General features: G+C 40.9%; 1 protein-coding gene and 1 pseudogene across 4 annotated transcripts in view; both read right to left on the bottom strand.

The window, feature by feature from the left end:
- Positions 1 to 19,975, bottom strand: part of CTDSP1 (CTD small phosphatase 1) — a 133,374-nt gene that overhangs the window by 96,064 nt on the left and 17,335 nt on the right. Inside the window, exon 2 of one of the 4 annotated variants that reach the window (XM_085873579.1) lies at positions 9,826 to 9,954. The exons of the other annotated variants lie outside the window; for them this stretch is intronic. Coding sequence (XP_085729705.1) covers positions 9,826 to 9,910 — 85 coding nt within the window. The 5' untranslated portion in view covers positions 9,911 to 9,954. The remainder of the gene's footprint in view (positions 1 to 9,825; positions 9,955 to 19,975) is intronic. 4 annotated transcript variants of the gene reach the window in all.
- On the bottom strand, positions 7,883 to 8,023 carry LOC147029989 (signal recognition particle RNA; annotated as a pseudogene).

Genomic DNA, 19,975 nt, shown 5'->3' with positions numbered 1-19,975 from the left:
TAAAGAGCAGTGTTTCCTGGTTTAGAGAGACCAAGTGATAATGGTGATGAATGCCGAATGATGATCTTGACAAATATTGACAATAAAACTTTGAGAAATGTTTGTTCATTCACAGCATCAAACAACATTATGGCATCCCATTTCAATCATTTTTTTATTATGGTTTGAATTTGAAACGGTAATTTGTGGACACCCTGTGTTCGAATGAAAACAATCCGAATCAAATCCCTCCATTCAAAATACTCGAAAGTACCGATAAATATCACAGTAAGAAGTCGAAGAGCGAATTTGAAAGTAAATAGGCCTACCGATGCCAAACATGGCAAGTTGAAGGTGACAAAAAACGGTTTGGTAGGAATCAAGTGTTTTTTTTTTTTTAATTTAACCCTTTGTATGCTGCAGTCTCAGACTTGTGACAAGATAAATTTAAAAAATGAAAATTTTTTTGTTTTAATTTTAGTTATCCATCTCACTTGACATCCAAGTTGTGTTTTTTTTTGCAAATACCAGTTGAAATTCACAGTCCGATGAAAAAAAAAATCAATTAAGCAACAGGGAACCATGCAGTCGTAAACAATGCAGCACAAAAAGGGTTAACCAAACATGATAAAAACACGATTGGAGAGGTTGACTAATCTGTAATTTTCAATTTCAAAAAATATTTATTTCCATATATGCCAATATATGTACAGTGAAAAAAATATATATGAAAGTAATATTTCCGAAACTTGGTGAACTCAGAAGGATACTTAATCAAAATAACACATACAGAGGCAAATATGGAGGCATATACAGAAGCCAAGGATTGTATTGATACGTTTATGGACTAACAATATAAATGATAAATTCGACCAAGACTAAGGAATGACAGAATCAAGGGAAAATGGTCAAGAATACTGTGAATAGCAAGAACAAACAGATACAAAAGAATAAAATAACAAAAAGGCAAAGAGATGCAAAAGTGAATAACAAATCAATGTGTACGAAAGGAAACTTTTGAGAATAGGAGATAAAATTTCGTTTATAAGAAGACTTAAATCGACCCACAGACACCTGTGCCATTATTACTCCATCAATACTATTCCAAAGACATGGCCCATTATAACGTAGTATATTAATAGAGTATGATGTGTGAGTAAAAGGTAGAAATGAGTCATCTTTTGATCTAGTGAAATGAGTGTTGATATCATGGACTGCTGTAAAGTAAGATGAAAAGACTTGTGGAAAAAGATTGTAGATATGCTTGCACATAAATATCCCTGTATGTAATTTATTGATGTCAAAAAGTGTCAATGTGTTGAGTTTGGTGAAAAGAGGTGCAGTGTGGTCCCATGGATGAGAAAGGGTACAGATCCTTGCAGCACGCTTTTGAATAACTGAGAGTGAGTGGAGCTGATTGTTACTAGAGCATGCCCAGACAATGTTACAATAGTTAACTAGAGAGTGCTCAATGTTAAAAGAAACGACATACAATCGATGTTTTTTGTGGAGTTCTACTGGAGCTTTCTGATATGGAATGTGATACACGAAAATGATCATTATCTCCTGAGTTGATTAGTCTCATTAACAACAAAGAACCCAGAAGAATCCCCATGTTTTAAACACACGCCCCATTTTGGTTCTACAAAACAGCTTAATAGGTCCTTCCACGGCATGCATTCTAATTACAAAATAAATAACAAAAACAATGATAACATTGTAACAAAGCCTATATCAATTAATACTAATAACATTAACAATAATAACAATAACGAATGTATAATCCCCACCCTGCCCCAAACACATTTGGGCTTGGCGAAAGGCAAGCTAATACTCAAGCAGTACAGCAGGCAGGTACGCAACAAGGCCGTGAAGACCAATTGAAAAGTTGGTCCAATGGACGAACGAGCCCACTGTTTCTTAATAAATCAATGAAAATACGTCTCAAACTCTTCATGTTTACAACACCGCACATTACTTTTCCCATTATCGAATGTGCCGATAGAGACATTCCTGCAGCCATGCCGCCACTAGCCCCTCCTCACTCGGCTGTCAATGGCCAGTAGCCTAGTTTCTGGGTAGAGCAATCTGCCTTGACCTTATACCCAGATCGTGCTAGAGGTACAGGACTGATGGTGGTCAGTTTTCTCCACCTAAACTAGCACCTGATGGTCTGTCAGACCTTTTAAAGCCACATAAAAGACAGATTACGAAGGGATAAAGCACTAAAAATGGTGTGAAGGGATAGTGGTTTTAGACACGCACATGTAGTGAGGGAATACAGCAGCTTTCTACACATATCCTATATCACAATTAAATTACCTAATGCTTATGCTAATACATTCACTATGGGAAACAATTAGTGCTCCACAACGCAAAGTTACCCCCTAGAAGGCATTCCCACAGAAACATATTATTGAAAGTAACATGTTCAATCACAAACATATTATATAGCCTGGTGTTGGCGCAGTGGTTAGGGCAGCGGCTTGGGATCCAAAAGGTCCTGAGTTCAAGCCTCGTTGCGCCACTGAATTAATACACCAGGGGGTTGACTCAGCCTGTCATCCTTCCGAGGTCGGCGAAGTGAGTACCAGTGTACTGGGCCGGTGTATACCCTGGTTAAAATAGGTGTACCATATCCCTGTGTGTCATAAGAGGCGACCAGGGTTGCGTCAGGAAGGGCATCCGGCGTAAAACATGTGCCAAATCACTATGCGGATCATGCGGATGATCCGCTGTGGCGACCCTTAAGGGAGCAGCCGAAAGAAGAAGAAGATGTTCAATCACAAACATGCTGCAGAGATCTGCCAACTTTCCTTTCAAAAATATGATAACATTATGAGAGATTATCCATTACGATTAAGGATGCTATTTAAAGTCAGACTTGCAGACTTGACAGTTCTTTGTTATAATCCAAAGAAAAGTTTCAGCTGAAAGAAAGTCAACCTGGAAAGACCTTGTAGAGTCGCAAGGGCTAACTGCTGAAACCATTCAATTGTGTTATCCAAATCAATTATTTAAGACAGCAGACTGCTTAAAAGGATATATAAATTTTGCGATGACCCTTGCAAAGAGAGCTAAGGAAAATCAAATAGGATAAATATAGGGCAAAAAACAGAAAGAAACAAAACTGAGTTTTCGGATGAACTCGGTTTAAGACAAGAAACCATGCAAGTTCCCCCCTTTTTAAGGGAGGTACAATACATATAAATAACTGAATAACTGAAATAACTGAAAAACAGCTTCAACTGGCTAATCATGAGCTTCACCACAGTTAAGCTGCCATCATAGCATGCTTTGTGGTACCCAGTTTGTCAAGAAAAAGGAAGGGGTTAGGACAACCAAATAACATCTATAAAAAATAGTAATTTTTTTTTTAAATGGAGGTATCACACTTTGAAAAACTGATATCGTATTAAGAAGAACCGCAAAATTTTAGGAACTGGTTAAAAAAAAAAAAATTCTTTTTTGGATGAATGGAAGAAGAGAAAGAACAACCTCAGACAGTAACAGGTAACCCAAAAAGAAAATCAAAATTCATGAAACAATGTCATGATGCAATACCGTAAATGGCAAGAAGAACTTGATGAATTATTAAAAAAGCAAAGAATTGAATACAGAGTCGAGGCTCGTGGAAGAGCTGGAACACTGAATGGATGAGGATGCAACAGAACAAAAGCAACAGTACAAGTAGAGAGATGGGGGAAACACCAACAACAGAGATGAAGGACAAAATAGAGGGAAACTTGCACAAAAAAGTATGTGATAAAGAATGAGGGTTCGGGGAGGATGCACAGGGTGGACAAGATGAAGAAAAGATCATGGTTTGAGTGGGGAATGATCTGAAATAGTGATGAACAGCTATCTTGAAGACTTGGAAGGAAGAGCAAGATTGAAAAGAATGTTGTTGCTGGTTTCTTAGGTGACAAAAAAGAACAAAAAATGAGTGGAGGTGAACAGTAATTCTGGATTTTGGGAGTTTCACCAGAAGGGAGTTGATGGTGGATTGTTTGCACCTTGCACAAACCTTGAGAGGGGGGGGGACAAAGCATGGAAAGAGCAGAGAGTGCAAGACCAGAGAGGACAGAGACCACTGACCTATCTGCGATGGGAAGGTAATCGGCCCATAGACACCAGCTTCTTTGCGTGAGATTCCAAGTATCTTGAAGGCCTGAGTTTCTACTGCATCAATCTGAGCAAAGCGTGAGACAGGGGCACCATTCCATAGGGGGGAGTAGTACTCAATCAAGCTGCAGATGAAGGCCTTGTAGATGGATAGGAGTTCAAGTGTGCAAAGGAACGACTTTGTACAATGCAGGATGCCCAGTTGGCGACTGCCTTTGGAGACCAACTTTGAAATGTGTTTTGCCCAAGAAAGATCATGGCTGAGACCCAGGTGTTTGAGTGACTGAACATACTCAAGGGGATAGTTAAGAAAGTAGATGGGAGGGTTTGCCAGATGGTCCTCGCAGTGAGAGGGAGTGTGAGATTTGTCAGGATTTTTGAGACATATTCCAAGCGTTTGACAAGTTTGTGATTATTTTTTGTCAAGGTTTGAAGAGAGGGAAGTGGCTGCTTGCTGTCTGCCTGTCTGAAGCATGAAGGATGTCACTGCAGAGGGTGGAGTCGTCAGTAAATAGTGAAACGGATTTTCCAGAGTCAGAGATACAATTTATGAAGATCAGGAATAGGACTGGGTCCAGAACCCTGCTTTGCGGAACTTCAACCTTAACAGGGAGAGGAGATGAAAGTATTCCGTAGAGAGCCAGGCAATGGCTCCGAGAGTAAAGGAAAGCAGTTACAAAAAGTGGAGTTGGCTTTCGATGCCATGGGCAGAGAGTTTGAAGAGAGAATCTCTCTTCTTGAAGAGATCTTGAAGAGAGGGCAGAGAGAATCTCATGTCTACCTTTGAGGGCATCCATCCATTGTAGGGAGAATAGAAGCAGCATGTCCAAGGTAGAGTGACCTGGTTTGAATCCAAATTGGTGATATGAGATGAGGTTGTTGGAGAAAAGGAAGGATTTCATATAAACTGCAATGATGGATTCCATGATCTTGCTGATGATCGGAAGTAAGCTAATTGGTCTGTAGTGAAGGGGATCTGTTTTTACAAGTTATTATGTCATATGCTGATGTTGGCTGATTTAAAAGCAGATGGAAGATGACCTTGGGCAGATGGTAGCGATAAAAAGAGCAGAAAAAGGATGTGCAATAGCAGCAGAGCAGGGATTTAGAACACATGAACTGATACCGTCCAGTCCAGTTGCAGAATCAAAGTTGAGGGTTGCCAGAAACTTCTCCTCTTTCTCAGGTGAAAAGACAAACAGAGTCCAGGAGCAGTTGGGTATGACTGCATTGGGTGGGTGCAGAGAGCAAAGGGTTGGGGAACACAAAATTTGGAAGCAAGCACAATTGAGGCATTCGGCCTTCTCACAAGTGGAATTGGCTGTGGTGTCATTTGAAGAGAGAGAAGGGATGGAAGGGGAGCATATACCAGGGACAGACTTAGCAAGGTGCCACCAGGTTTTAGAGGAGGGAGACAAGTTTGAAAGTTCAATCTTGAGGTTGGACAGATGTTGTTTTCTGGCTCACCTGAGAGTGGACACAAACTTATTGCTTTGTGGAATGAGCTGAGATTTCTTTCGGTCAAGTTTGCTTTCCAGGAAGAGAATACAAGTTGTTTCAAAGCAACTGCCTCACCACAGGATTAAGTGTACCTTCGGCAGGAAGAAGGGTAGGACAACTGAAGATGATACGGGATGGATCTATGCATGAGAGCAGGTTTCTGTGGAACAATTCCCAGGCTGAGTTAATATCAGGGGCAGTAGATATACGAGACCAGTCAGTCCTGAAGTGAGATGGCTGCTTGCAGTCCCTGCCATTCTGCCCGAGTGAAGTGCCAGATGCACAAAGGCAGCTCTTCAAGAAGGCTCCAACCAATGAGATGTTGACTTTCACAAGCATATCATCGAATGAACTAATTGGAGCAAAGGAAGAGCATGGGACATTTACAGGAAAGTTTGTCATCAGCAGTAAAGAAGGGAGGTTTTACCATTGGGAGAAATCTTGGTCAGAAAGTTCACATATTGAATCAGTCACATGGAGTCAGAGAAGTCCTTGCTGAAGTATCATGGCTGCTGAGAGAGGTACCAAAACCCAGCCAATTTGCCTGGTGAAAATTGAAATTACCACATATGAGGGAGAGAGACAGAGACAGAGGTAAATGGAGTTGTCACTATTTGGAGGATGGTATAACACACAGACAAACAAGAGGTGGGAGTGGAGGGGAAGTTGCAGCCAAAGGTAACCCCAGGGGTTGGGAGGTGGAAGGTCAGTACAAGGGCAGTGGAAATTGAGTTATTGAAGTAAAGTGCAATTCCTCTGCCAGGACAGGATTCAGACTTGTCAAATCTGAGGAGACAGTGAGGAGTCAGGGAAGTCCTGTGGGAGGAAGGATTCTGTTCAACAGATGATGTCCAGGTTATCAGCAGCGGCTTGGATTGAGAGATCTGGCAGGTTGGAGCAGAGACCTTGGATGCTTGAGGTCCACACAGTTAGGTACAGGGAAGGAGGGTGCACGACTGCCAAACACAATCTTACATACACGGATATACAGACGAATACACGAGCCACAATAGAGGACTGTTTGACAAGACAAACACAGCCACTGATGTTTGGAGAAGTGCCATCACTTCTCGGAGAATTCTGAGTACCAGCGATGCCCCAAAATGGTGTCGCCTTTCTCACCGCACTCAGCTGACATTTCCCAAGGAGGAACTTTCTCATCCCCATGGATGCCAACCTATGGGGATTGTCCATGATCGTATCCTTTTAAATTCTGAATGTCATACAAGGAAGCAGCATGTACCATTTTAGTATGACTCAGCTGGAGCCTTTGGTATGCCTCGGCCAGAGTTTGAACCGCCAACCTCCCAGACTCGGAGCAAATGTTCAAACCATTACACCACCACATGTCTTGTACAATTACAGTGAGTTTTTTTCCATTCAATCGGGCAATAAAAATCATACCAGGAAACAGGTGCTGGAGGAAACATGTTTAAACGTTATGTATCCTGAAATGACCCCACCCCCCCCAACCCCCACCCCTATATGGTCCATTATCTTGCACACTGATGAGCGCCCATGTAGAGGGGAAGGGAACTGATGAGCACCCGTGTGGGGAGAGAGGAAGAGAGACAAGCACCCAGAGAGGGCATGAGACAACAGACACATTGAAATCAGGGGCTACTATACTAAAAGAAAAGTTGGTGCATCTTGGATGACTGAGTATCTAGTCCTCAATATGTTTTGAATGGCCCTCATACCTTTTTTATTTTAAAGATGCTCAAAAAAAAAAATTGGAGTTAATCGAACACCTTACCCCACACAGTGTTGAAAAAAAAGTACGTGATAAGAATCATTTTGACTCTCGCTTCGCGTTTCCAAACACAATGTATAATTCCGATGACCCACAATTTTATCTGAATCTTGATATTCCCCAACACTGAGAGCGCAAACAGCAAATTGATTGGTCGAGATAGTGTAAAATGGTGGAATGTTTTGTCCAAGTACTGCTACACTGGAGGTTTTTGGAAGTGCCAACGAGGTGATTTTTGTTCGACAGTGTTCAAGTGTATAATTCAATTGAAATAAAATAAAAGTTTTAAAGGCTGTAAAAAAACAAAATATATATATATATATATATATATATATATATATATATATATATATATATATATATATATATATATATATATATATATGTTGTTGTTCGTCTTTCGGCTGCTCCCGTTAGGGGTCACCACAGCGGATCATCCGTTATGATCCGCATACTGATTTGGCACAGGTTTTACGCCGGATGCCCTTCCTGACGCAACCCTGGTCGCCTCTTACGACACAGGGATAAGGATTGGGTTTCGCCATGATTCCGGGCTGCCCTACACACTCTCATCGTGCGGCCCAGCGCAGAGCTCCCGTCCTCAAGCGATCCTCCAACCCAAGCCTCCGAGTAGCCGGATTACAGGCGCACGCCACGACGCCCGGTTATATATATATATATATATATATATATATATATATATATATATATATATATATATATATATATATATATATATATATATATATACATACATATATACATATATACAAGCCGGAAGGCGATGAGGGATTCGCTAGGATCGAAGCGCTGGATACAATGCTTTTAATTCTGACCGATCCACCGACGAAGATTCATTGCCAAGACGTATTGGTTCACATACAATTGTTCCTCTGCCTGGCAAGATTTTTCCTATTGTGTATTTTGCCAACTGGCACTCCTCATAAAAAATGACGGTAAATAGACACCCTATTTTTGAAGGACTACCATTTGAAAAATAATCGGTTTGCTGGTTTGGGCTGTGGAGCCTCACGTTGCAGACACACACACACACACACACACACACACACACACACACACACACACACACACACACACACACACACACACACACACACACACACACACACACGGAAAACCCGACAATAAGGGATATCTAGCATATATAGCAAATCCAATTATAATAATACGATTTTTTTTTTCAGAAGTTTACCGCCGTTGATGCAGCGTCTTTGGCACCACCTTATTTAACACATTAAATTAGTTATTCGTGCCTGTTGCTTGTCCTTTATGATGTCTATAAAGTAGTAAGTTTCCTATTTGGAATGATTTTCAAATTTGTTTGATGCCAGACAGGTAGACAGACAAACAATTACAGTACCTCACTCTTCTCTGCGCATGTACACTCAGGACGAGATTCCATACAATTTGCCAAATTCAAAGCCAAACGACTGCTAAACTGCAGGCTCTCATTCCGATTCATGCTCTGCAGTGTTCAAGATGTATAATTGAATTGAAATAAAGTAGTTCCTCAATCACAGGCTGACGTCTATAGAGAGACAGACAGACAGACAGACAGAGAGTGAACCAATTGTTTAACTCCACTTTGTGCTTCGCATGTGGGGTAAAATAACTCCAGTGTTCCTGGAGGTTATGTCATTTCCCATAAGGTCGTTGGTCGTTTGTCTGAAGTCAACTCCTGTGTTGCTCGTCTTTGTCTGAATGTTTGTGCGCGATTTGTGTTGCAACTCCAACACGAAAAAAGCACAACTGGCTGGGGGAGGATAGAGGGACAAGAATGTGAGTGAAAAAGGCCAGAAGTGAAGTGACAGGTTGTGACGATTTTAAGACGTAGAGGAAGAACCAGACACTGGACCTCTATCAGGGTTTGCCATAGGAACGTTGTGGGTTGGGAGCAGAGGTAGGCAGTCAAAAGCCGATCCTTGCAGCAGGACAAAATGAGAGAATGGGATTTTATTGCATTGAAACACATGCTGCAGGTTCCTAATGCTGCAACAGCTCACCTCTTAAATAAGGTGGCATACTACACAATGTAGAGTCATCTACACAATTGTGCAAAGAATTATCTAGGGTAGTGGCAAGATCATCGATTTGGACCAAGAACATTTAGGTCGGTCCGAAAACACTGCCGGTGGGAAACCAACCTCAAAAGGACAGAGATCACAAGACAAAATGTGCTGTTTCTGTTTTCCATACAGAGAACAACATTTCAAGCACATCATGCTGAAAGATATGGATTGTTTAGGTTTGCACGAAACTGATGCAATAGATCAGTATGGAGGAATGCTATCATTCGACCAACCCTATGGAAAAAGAAGGGAAATGGTCTTAAAGCGTTTGTTGTCGTCCTTGTTGTTGACATCAATATGCAATGACAATTACTTACAAGGACTGCATGAATGGGGTTTATAAGTTACAGGTAGTTTGTAAACAAACAAATATCATACCCTGACTACATGAATCGGCCAATGGATGACCATCGGGTAGCCCCCACACCTTCTGGCAGTGTTGCAATGGAGGAAGAGGAGACATTGGATTTGCTTGCAATCATGTTTGGTTGGATTTTCTTGTGTCCTCTGGATGAGACGGGGGCAAAGAAATAAAAATTCACGAAAGACCCATTATTTATTATGTACGGAAAACAAGTCGCCAAATTCTCGAGCTGTTTTGTTACATTGTCATTCTTATGGCCTCAAGTTATGATAGGACAGCTGTTGTAGTTCTCATTTTGTTGTAGCTGTCAAATGGATTAATTCATTAATTATTCTTATGAAGTTATAATGCATAATATCACAATATAAACTAGAAGGGCATTCGGTACAGCGCATACCTCTGCCAAGCAATGCCTGATCCACGATAACATATCAGGCCCAATACATTTTTGAAATATACTATATATCGTTTTTGGCCCTATCTCTCAATGTTGAAGAATCACTTAAAAACTAAATAATTCTCCTATCCAGATCCGTTTTCGGATCTTCACCAAAATCGAATCAATTCTTCCTTGTCACACACCCAACCTGTCAACCAAGTTTCGTTTGACTCCGTCCAAAACTTTTTGAGATATCCTGCACACAGACAAACACACAAAGACAGACAGACAGACAGACAGAGACAGACAGACAGACAGACAGACAGACAGACAGACAGACAGACAGAAAGGCGTGAAAACATAACCTCCTTCACCTTCGGTGGCAGAGGTAATGAAAAGTAACAATGGGGTTGGGTGCTATGAAGGGTGAATAAAGTAAGTTGAGTGTCAGAATGAGATTGAGCAAGCTATACGGGATTAAGAATGAAGAACTAGTCTTGCATGTGAAGGCTGGTCTGGTGCCGATCTGCATCAGTGGAGAAGTAGAACAACGTATGAAATAAAAAAAAGTTGATCGAGGTATGCTAACCATCGTGGGAAGCAAGGAGAAGCTGACATTTCGGGCGTTAGCCCTTCATCGGAGCAAAAACATTTTTTGGGGGGGCGTTAACCCTGATTTTGCTCTGGAAGAAATGCAGTTCATGGAATTCCATGGCCTCACTATCTGCCACAACCATTCGTGGGAGGATCATAATCACCAAATTGGCATAAAAGGGTAATTACCACCTGGGTATTCTCCATAGAGCTAAGCCATTACTGAGCCACACCGAGCTCATCCCGGGTGTAAGGGGCCTTCATACAGAGCTGCATATAATTTGATTCTCCACTCTGGGCTGGTGCTCCTGCTTCCCACCTTACTCCTCTTGATGTGCTCACAAAGAAGGCTCTTTGCACCCTTGGAATCTTGCAGTTTTTGAAGATGTGGGGGTGTGACGGAGGAATCAGTAGGTGTGGCTTACCTGTCTGGGTCTATTGACAGAGATTGAAGGCAGCTAAGAACAGCACCTTCATCGTTCTTCCACTTGCATGCCATCGTACCAACAAAGCTGGTGGAGTGCATTATACTGTTTCCAGCATAAGATTCTGCAGGCATTAAAACATTACACAGCATCACCACTGTCGCTGACTCCAAGATAAGGTTTGGCCGTTTCCTGTCCATGTTTGCAGATGTGCAAGTCTTTGCTGAGGTTCCGCCTACGAGGAAACCATCTCTCTTAAACCAACCGAGCACTTCCGCCTTCCTGCACAAAATTATCTCTGAAACCAATTCGCAGCTTCACATAACTCTGTGCCACAACAATCTGTTGAAACCTTGATGGTGTTTTTTTTTTTTTCTGGCCTCATTCGGACACAACAGCTATCCTCCAGATATGGCACTGCCAAAAACTACACCACCTCACTGATGGTAAAAACCCACTTGTTACCTCCGCCACCGAAGGTGAAGGAGGTTATGTTTTCACCATTATCTGTTTGTTTGTCTATCTGTGTGCAGGATACATCAAAAAGTTGACAGATCTGGATGAAATTTTGTGGGCAGGTTGGGTGTATGACAAGGACGAAGTGATTAGATTTTGGTGAAGACCCGGATCCGCATCCAACTACTAGAATTTTAAAAGAGATTCTTCACCATTGAGCGATCGGGCCAAAAATGATATGATATGATAAAAAAAAAAAAAATGATATATATATGCAGTAATCCCCCGTTTTTCGCGGGGGTTACGTTCCAAACATCCCCGCGCAAAGTGAAAATCCGCAATGAATGGACGCCTCCCCCCAAAAATCAACTCGTCTGGTCTGGTCGGTTTGGGAGTGATCGGGTTTGAGGTGCCTGAGATCGACTCGTCTGGTCTGGTCGGTTTGGCAGTGATTGGGTTTGAGGTGCCGGAGATCGACTCGTCTGGTCGGTTTGGCAGTGATTGGGTTTGAGGTGCTGGAGATCGACTCGTCTGGTCTGGTCGGTTTGGCAGTGATTGGGATTGAGGTGCCGGAGATCGACTCGTCTGGTCGGTTTGGCAGTGATTGGGTTTGAGGTGCCGGAGATCGACTCGTCTGGTCGGTTTGGCAGTGATTGGGTTTGAGGTGCTGGAGATCGACTTGTCTGGTCTGGTCGGTTTGGCAGTGATTGGGATTGAGGTGCCGGAGATCGACTCGTCTGGTCTGGTCGGTTTTGAGTTGCTGGGTACGAGCAGTGCTCGTCCAACGGCGGCAAACCTTTTTCCTTCCCGAAGCATATATCGAGCACCTTAACCTTCTCCTGGAGCGTCACGACCTTCCTCTGGCGCTTCGGTTCCTTGCCAGAAGCCTTAGAAGGTGCAGGGCGTTTGGGTGGCATCGTTGGGCTTGGAAAAAAAAACGTAGAAAATATTCGAAATTCACAAGCGAAACTTTGTCTCGTGCGTTGTGTGACTGGTTGAACACCACACGTTATAATTTATTGCTTAAATAATTTATATTTTATATATTATTACCACGATGTACCGGGGGAATCCGCAGAAAAAAATTAGTTACGTTCCAAGGGAAAACCCGCGATGAACCGGGGGTGCGAAAGGTGAACCGCGATAAAGCGGGGGTTGACTGTATATATGTATATATATATATATATATATATATATATATATATATATATATATATATATATATATATATATATATATATATATAAATAATTTTTGGCCCGATATCTCAATGGTGAAGAATCACTTTAAAAAACTCAAGTATCCGGATCCGGATTGATATATATTGGTTCATGGAAAAATATTTTCACTAAAAAAATAAGTGATGACTATATTCGTTATTGTTGTGTCTGTCTGTCTGTCTGTCTGTATGTCTGTCTGCCCCGAGCATAGCTCCGTGGGTTTTGATCTGATCCTGATAAAATTTTGGTGGGAGGTTTATATCATGATCTAGTTGTGTTTTCCTTAGAATGGGCGTGGTGTGGCCATTATGGGCAGAGCCACGCCCAAAAAACATGTGTTTTTAGGGGGTAGCAGATTTCAATTTGCATCTTCTCCTAGGGGGTTTGTCGAATCTGACAGGGGTTTCGGTATTTGGTTAGCCCAATGGCACCTGCATAGCCACACGGAGCTCGATTTTTCATTTTCGTCCCAAGGTCAAGGTCACAAGGTCACGAACTAAGAAAATTGCGAATTTTGACGTGAAAAATCATACGACCGCCCAAACTTTGAGAACTAGGATGACAATATTTTTATGCATAATCTTGAGGTCATTCCCCACCTAAAGTCTTGAAACCATTTTTCTCTATCTCGAACACCTTGCCAGTGGCGCCCCCTTCAAGTTTGTTTTTACGTTCATTTCATCAAAGTATGGATAATCCGACGAGTGCGAAATGCTATATAGCCTATATGACGTTATATTGTTCCTGGAATGTTCCAGAGGAAGTTTTGCACGAAAGGTCATAATCCTTGGCCTTTGACCTTTAAAGTTCACAAAGGTCAAATTTTCAAAGTTGTGGGAATCGAACCGGGTTTTCGAACTTCTTCGACGAACTAACTCCAATAAGCTTTCACACGTATCCTATTTCCTTGTTTTAATGTCCACATTGTTTTGTGACCTATAAAAGGTAATGCAAAGGTCAAATTTTGAAAGTTGTTGAACGAAACCGGGTTTTCGACATTTTGCAGCTCATAACCTGTCACTCGTACCACATCATGTTGATCATTTTTATGACTTGGTCAAACATTATCACATTGTCTCATCCTTGACTTCTGAAACAATCTGCATCGTCAAATACCGCTCGTGAACCATCATCGTCTTCAGACGTGTGTGTGTGTGTGTGTGTGTGTGTGTGTGTGTGTGTGTGTGTGTGTGTGTGTGTGTGTGTGTGTGTGTGTGTGTGTGTGTGTGTGTGTGTGTATGTATGTATGTATATATATATATATATATATATATATATATATATATATATATATATATATATATATATATATATAGCATGATATCTCAAAAGGTTGTGGACAGATTCGGATGAAACTTGGTGGACACATTGGGTGTGTGGCACGGACAAATTGATTCAATTTTGGTGAAGATCCGGATCCAGATACTACAGTTTTTGTTTTTTAGTGATTCTTCACCATTGAGAGAGAGGGCCAAAAACGATATATAGCATGTTATCACAAAAATGTATTGGGCCAGATATGTTCTCGTGGATCAGGAATTACGGGGCAGAGGTATGCGCTCCACCGAGTGCTCTTCTAGTTATTTATGTCTCTGTCTGTACAGTGCCTTCAAAAAGTAATCACACCCCCTTGACTTTTTCACATTTTGTTGTGTTAAAGCCTGACTTTAAAATGGATTAAATTTTTTAAATGTCACTGATATACACATAATAAATACCCCATAATGTCAAAGTGGAATTATTTTTTGTACAAATTTATACAAATAAATTAAAAGTGAAAAGCTGGAATGTCTCACGTCAATAAGTATTCAACACCTTTGCTTTGACACTCCAAATTCAGCTCAGGTGCATCCAATTTCCTTGATCATAATCGAGATGTCTCGACAACTTGATTGGAGTCCACCTGTGGCTAATTCAATTGGACATGATTTAGAAAGAAACACACCTTTCTATATCAGGTCCCACAGTTGATAGTGCATGTCAGAGCAGAAACTCGACCATGAAGTTCAAGGAACTGTCCGTACAACTCCGAGATAGAATTGTGAAAAGGCATAGTTCTGAGGAAAGGTACAAAACAATTTCTAGAGCGTTGAAAGTTCCTAAGAGCACACTGACCTCCGTGATTAGGAAATAGAAAAAATATGGAATGACCCAGACTCTTCCTAGAGATGGCAGTCCGACCAAATTGAGCAACTGGGCAAGAAAGACCTTCACCAGGAAGAGGTGACCAAGAAACCAATGACCACCCTGACAGAACTAAATAGTTTCTTGACTGAGATGCAAGAACCTGCCGGAGAGACAACAATCTCTGCAGCACTTCACAAATCTAGGCTTTATGGTAGTGTGACCAAATGGAAGCCACTCCTGAGAAAAAGGCACATGACAGCATGCACGGGAGTTTGTAAAAAGGCATGTGAAAGACTGAGAGCATGAGGCAAACAATTCTGTGGTCTCACGAGACGAAAATTGAACTCTTTGGCCTGAATGCAACGCACTACGTCAAGCAGAAACTGAGCACAGCTCATCACCCATCGAACACCATCCCTACTGTGAAGCATCGTGGTGGCAGCATCATGCTATGGCAGGGACTGGGAGACTTGTAAGGATAGAGGGAACAATGAATTGCAACAAATACAGGCAAAAACTTGAGAACCTGCTTCAGAGTCCAAATGGCCTTCAACTGCGGCAGATTTACATTCCAACAGGACAATAACCCCAAGCATACAGCCAAAGCAACACTGGAATGGCTTCAGAACAAGAACATGAAAGTCCTTGAGTGGACCACTTGAAGATTGCTGTTCACAGACACTCCCCATCCAAGTTGACAGAGCTTGAGCAAATCTACAAGGAAGAATGGGAGAAAATCCCTAAATCTAGATGTGCAAAGCTGATGCAGACATACCCAAGAAGAGTCAAAGCTGGAATCGCTGCCAAAGGTGCTTCTACAAAATATTGACTCAAGGGGCTGAATACTTATTAAATTCGATATTTCTGTTTTTCATTTTCAATAAATTTGTAAAACTTTAAAAAAAAACATGTTTTCACTGTTATTTTGGGGTATTTTGTATAGATCTGTGACAATTATTTTTTTTTAATTTAATCCATTTTAAATTCAGGCTGTAACACCACTAAATGTGATAAAGTCAAGGGGTCTCAATACTTTCTGAAGGCACTGCAAGTACTGTGTTTAGATGAGATTAAGGTCAAGTGATGGTTCTAGTTTGCTTCGGCTTTTTTTGTCAATCGGGATTTTTAGCCCATCCCCCATGCAGACGGAGATGGGGTTTTGCAGTGTGTGTGTGTGTGTGTGTGTGTGTGTGTGTGTGTGTGTGTGTGTGTGTGTGTGTGTGTGTGTGTGTGTGTGTGTGTGTGTGTGTGTGTGTGTGTGTGTGTGTGTGTGTGTGTGTGTGTGTGTGTGTGTGTTTTCCATAGGCGTGCTGCAACTTTTACCATAAAATTTAAAAAACAAAGTTTCATTCTGAGAATATGGAGAAGACATTAAATTTGGTCAAAATGTCAAAAGGTCAAAGGTCAACATCACATAAAATCATCAATTTTGATTCACATGGTTTTTCAGGCATTTTTGGGGACAATTGGAGCAACAACATAGACCAATGTTAACAAAATTTAAACAAGTGGTGCCAGGCACAACAATCCCACCCATTTAAGGCATAAAGTTATTTTGGGGATCAAATTTAAATTTGATACATCCTTAACCTGAATGTTGATTATAAGGAATAGAATAAGGAATATTTTAGGGTTAGTTTGAAGTCAATTAAACCATTTTTGACGAAGTTATGACCATAAAATGATTTTGACCTTTCAAGGCCACGTAAGGTCAAAGGTCATGGTGTCAAATGAAAGCCAATAAAGGGCTTGATATATGTCTTCCATAGTAAACACGCATATTCCTAACCTTTTTTTGAGTTATAATGGAAAATTTGTAATTTTGACCGATGACCATGACCCCCAAAACTTCGGACCCAACCGATCCTCACAAATATGCATTTTTCACTATTGGAATGGGTAGGATTATAAGTGACAAAGAGAATAAGGTTCACTATAAGCTTAGTTTGAAGTAAATCAGATCATTTTTGACGAAGTTATTAGCGAAAAACGATTTTGATCTTTTTGTGACCTTCACCTTGACCTTTGATCCAATTGGACCCAAAAGTTAATGGAGTCGTCCAAGGTTCATTGCCCACCTGTGGATTAAATTTGATAGTGTTTGCTAAAGCCCTTTTGCCATAAAGTTGCGAACAGACAGACAGACAAACAAACAAACAAACAGACAAACAAACCGGACGATTACAATATCCCGCTCCCTCCCTCCGGGGGGGCCGGGATAATGAAGTGAATAAAGTAGGGATGTGAGGATCTGACTTTGTAAATACAACAATCAGACATATCCTCACTATAATGCGTTTGTGTGTGTGTGTGTGTGTGTGTGTGTGTGTGTTTGTCGCACTACTCTTCCTACAGTTCTGAGCTGATGACATCCAGACTTGCTACATACGATCAGCATGACCCAAATTAATGTATAGCGGTGTTTTTTTTATCTTTGCTGGTGGTTTTGGGGGGGAAGGGAGGGAGAAGCAAGTTCTCTATGTAAAGGTGTATCATGTTGTGCCGCCTCCAGGTGGAGGAGGGGATAACATGTCCCCACCATTTACACTTCACAGTACAGTATTCCTGCCCCACATTTTCCAGTGCAGTGAAGCGTTTTGAATTATAAGCAGCAAGTATTGTTTTGCTTCATGTTCATAACCTGGGTTATTTATTATTATTTTTTTTTGGAAGTGATTGAGGCAGCTATCAGTTGCCTATACACCACCCAAATAAAGGTACGTGTCAGAAGAACATGTTACATGCTTGGAACAAGATCGCCCATAGGGCGTGAAGTCTGCTGGTATATACGAATGTGTCCAAGATACAGGGTGGGTCAAGTCACTGAAGGTTTTCCTTTTCTTCAAATAACTTAATTTTTTAAATAAAAATTAATGAAATAAATTGCAAATAGTAGTTAATTTCATGAAATTTGTTTTTTTAGACTAATTGTGAATAGTAATGCCCTGCAAATGACCCCCATTGGCTTCTTCGCAAAGTCTTGTTCTTCCAAAACGTGATAAATCATCCCTAACGAGTTGCTGCAATTTGGTTGCATATGTTGGTCGATTTGCTGGATCTTGAGGTGACATTTCATGCACCATTTGAAGCTTGTAAGGAAATAGCAACAAATCTTTCTTCAGCATCCTTCGCAATAACGATCTTGCCATTCCGAGCTGAGTTGCACGTTTATGAGTAGATGTTTCTGGGTTTTCGTTAAAACTCTCCCCAACATGGTGAATGTTTTCTGGAGTAAGACTTGTTATTGGTCCGCCACTGCAGGCTGAGTCACGAGCAGACTCCTTTGACTCAAACCGAGCAATCAAGTTCCGAATCGTGTTTTCTGATGGTTGTTCTCGAACATTAAAATGATTGCGAAATTTTCTTTGAGAATTTATTATTGATTTCCCACTGGAGTAATAAAATTCAACAATCTCCCCATGCTGATCATTGGTAAATTTATTCATAATGAATTTCCCAGGTCTTCTTTAACTGTAAAAAATAAAAAAAAAATAAAAAAAAAATCCTTCAGTGACTTTTGGCCCACCCTGTACATCACGGATATGGTGCAAGCAAGATAGAATGCAGACAATTATAGGTCAGTTACATATTATATCCCATCGCCGTTGTGAAAGTTCCTTGCATCCCTAAAGCTATAAATTTGTTTTTGCCCAGCGGTTGATAAATACAACGCAAATTGGGATTAAGTGGACCACTGTGGAATGCAGTCATTCAACCCAGGTGACGTAGAAAACTGCCCAGGAAACAAATGGGAATGCTCGGTCTAGAGCAGCGTTTCTCAACCTTTTTACCCTTGTGGAACCCTTGAAATAGTTTTCATGCCTCAAGGAACCCCTGCATTAAAATTATTATATACCATTATTAATATTTAGCTCGTTTATATTTTATTGTAGTTCACATGGTAAATATAATATATATTTTTGGATACCTGGTTTAAGGAAAAAATGACCCTCTTTTTGTCAAATTTATTGGCAATGAAAAAAAAACAAAAACATCTACGGCTCGTTTATGAGACCTCACACCGAGGTTTTAATTCACAAAAAAAAAATCTGTAAACACACAAAAAATATACATAAACAACTAATATCACACGTATAACACATATAAACATAACGAAAGTATATAACTATTACAATAGCTTATCGTGATACACGATGGTACACGAATCGTCACTCAGTGATACACGAATCCGCCGCGTACAGGACGTCCACTAACCAGTGAGGGCGGTTTCACACTGGCACCATATAGACATCGTTAAATACATTCCCTGTGGTTGTTATAATTGTAAATAATATAAGAAGTTGAAGCCTCTATACTATTATAATAACCAAGGAGTTTCCAACAATATGCCGTACGTGTATAGTAAAATGACGAATATTAAATCAAACAAAAACTACTCAAAAATAAATTAGCCTATTTATTACTGTTTCTTGCGGAACCTCTGGCGACCTCTTGCGGAATCCTAGGGTTCCGGGGAACCCTGGTTGAGAAACACTGGTCTGGAGTCTACCTTGGCAAGTGCAACCCCCCCCTCCCCTTTTCCTTCGCGAAATAGTTTTTGTCCTTAAACTCCTTTTAGCATAATCAATAAATATATAGATGGGCCCTGACCCTAACACAGTTCAAAGGGCATTTAGACCACACAGATGGATTTATATATTGTTGTTACGGATCTGGAAACCATATGCATTCAAACATATATATGTTCCAAAGGTCAGTTATTCCGTTAAGTACATGTGAGACAGGTCCATTCCTTTTGTCTCGTGGGAGAATCAAAGGTGTGCATTGCGATGTTCTTTTTGGTAGGTTATTACATCCAACAAATCATCCAACGAACCATCCAATGATCATCCAACAAACAAACCGACAACACCACTGAGCAAGCGCTTCACTCGCTTAAGGCCTAAGTCACATTTGCTCTACTGCGAGGATACAGTGGCCGTACGCCCTCTGAATTGACAGA

Source organism: Eptatretus burgeri, chromosome 3, assembly GCF_056783735.1.
Source record: "Eptatretus burgeri isolate ZD-2024b chromosome 3, Ebu_testis_v1, whole genome shotgun sequence".
NCBI classification, from domain to species: Eukaryota; Metazoa; Chordata; class Myxini; order Myxiniformes; family Myxinidae; genus Eptatretus; species Eptatretus burgeri.
This window is presented reverse-complemented; position numbering and strand designations above follow the sequence as displayed.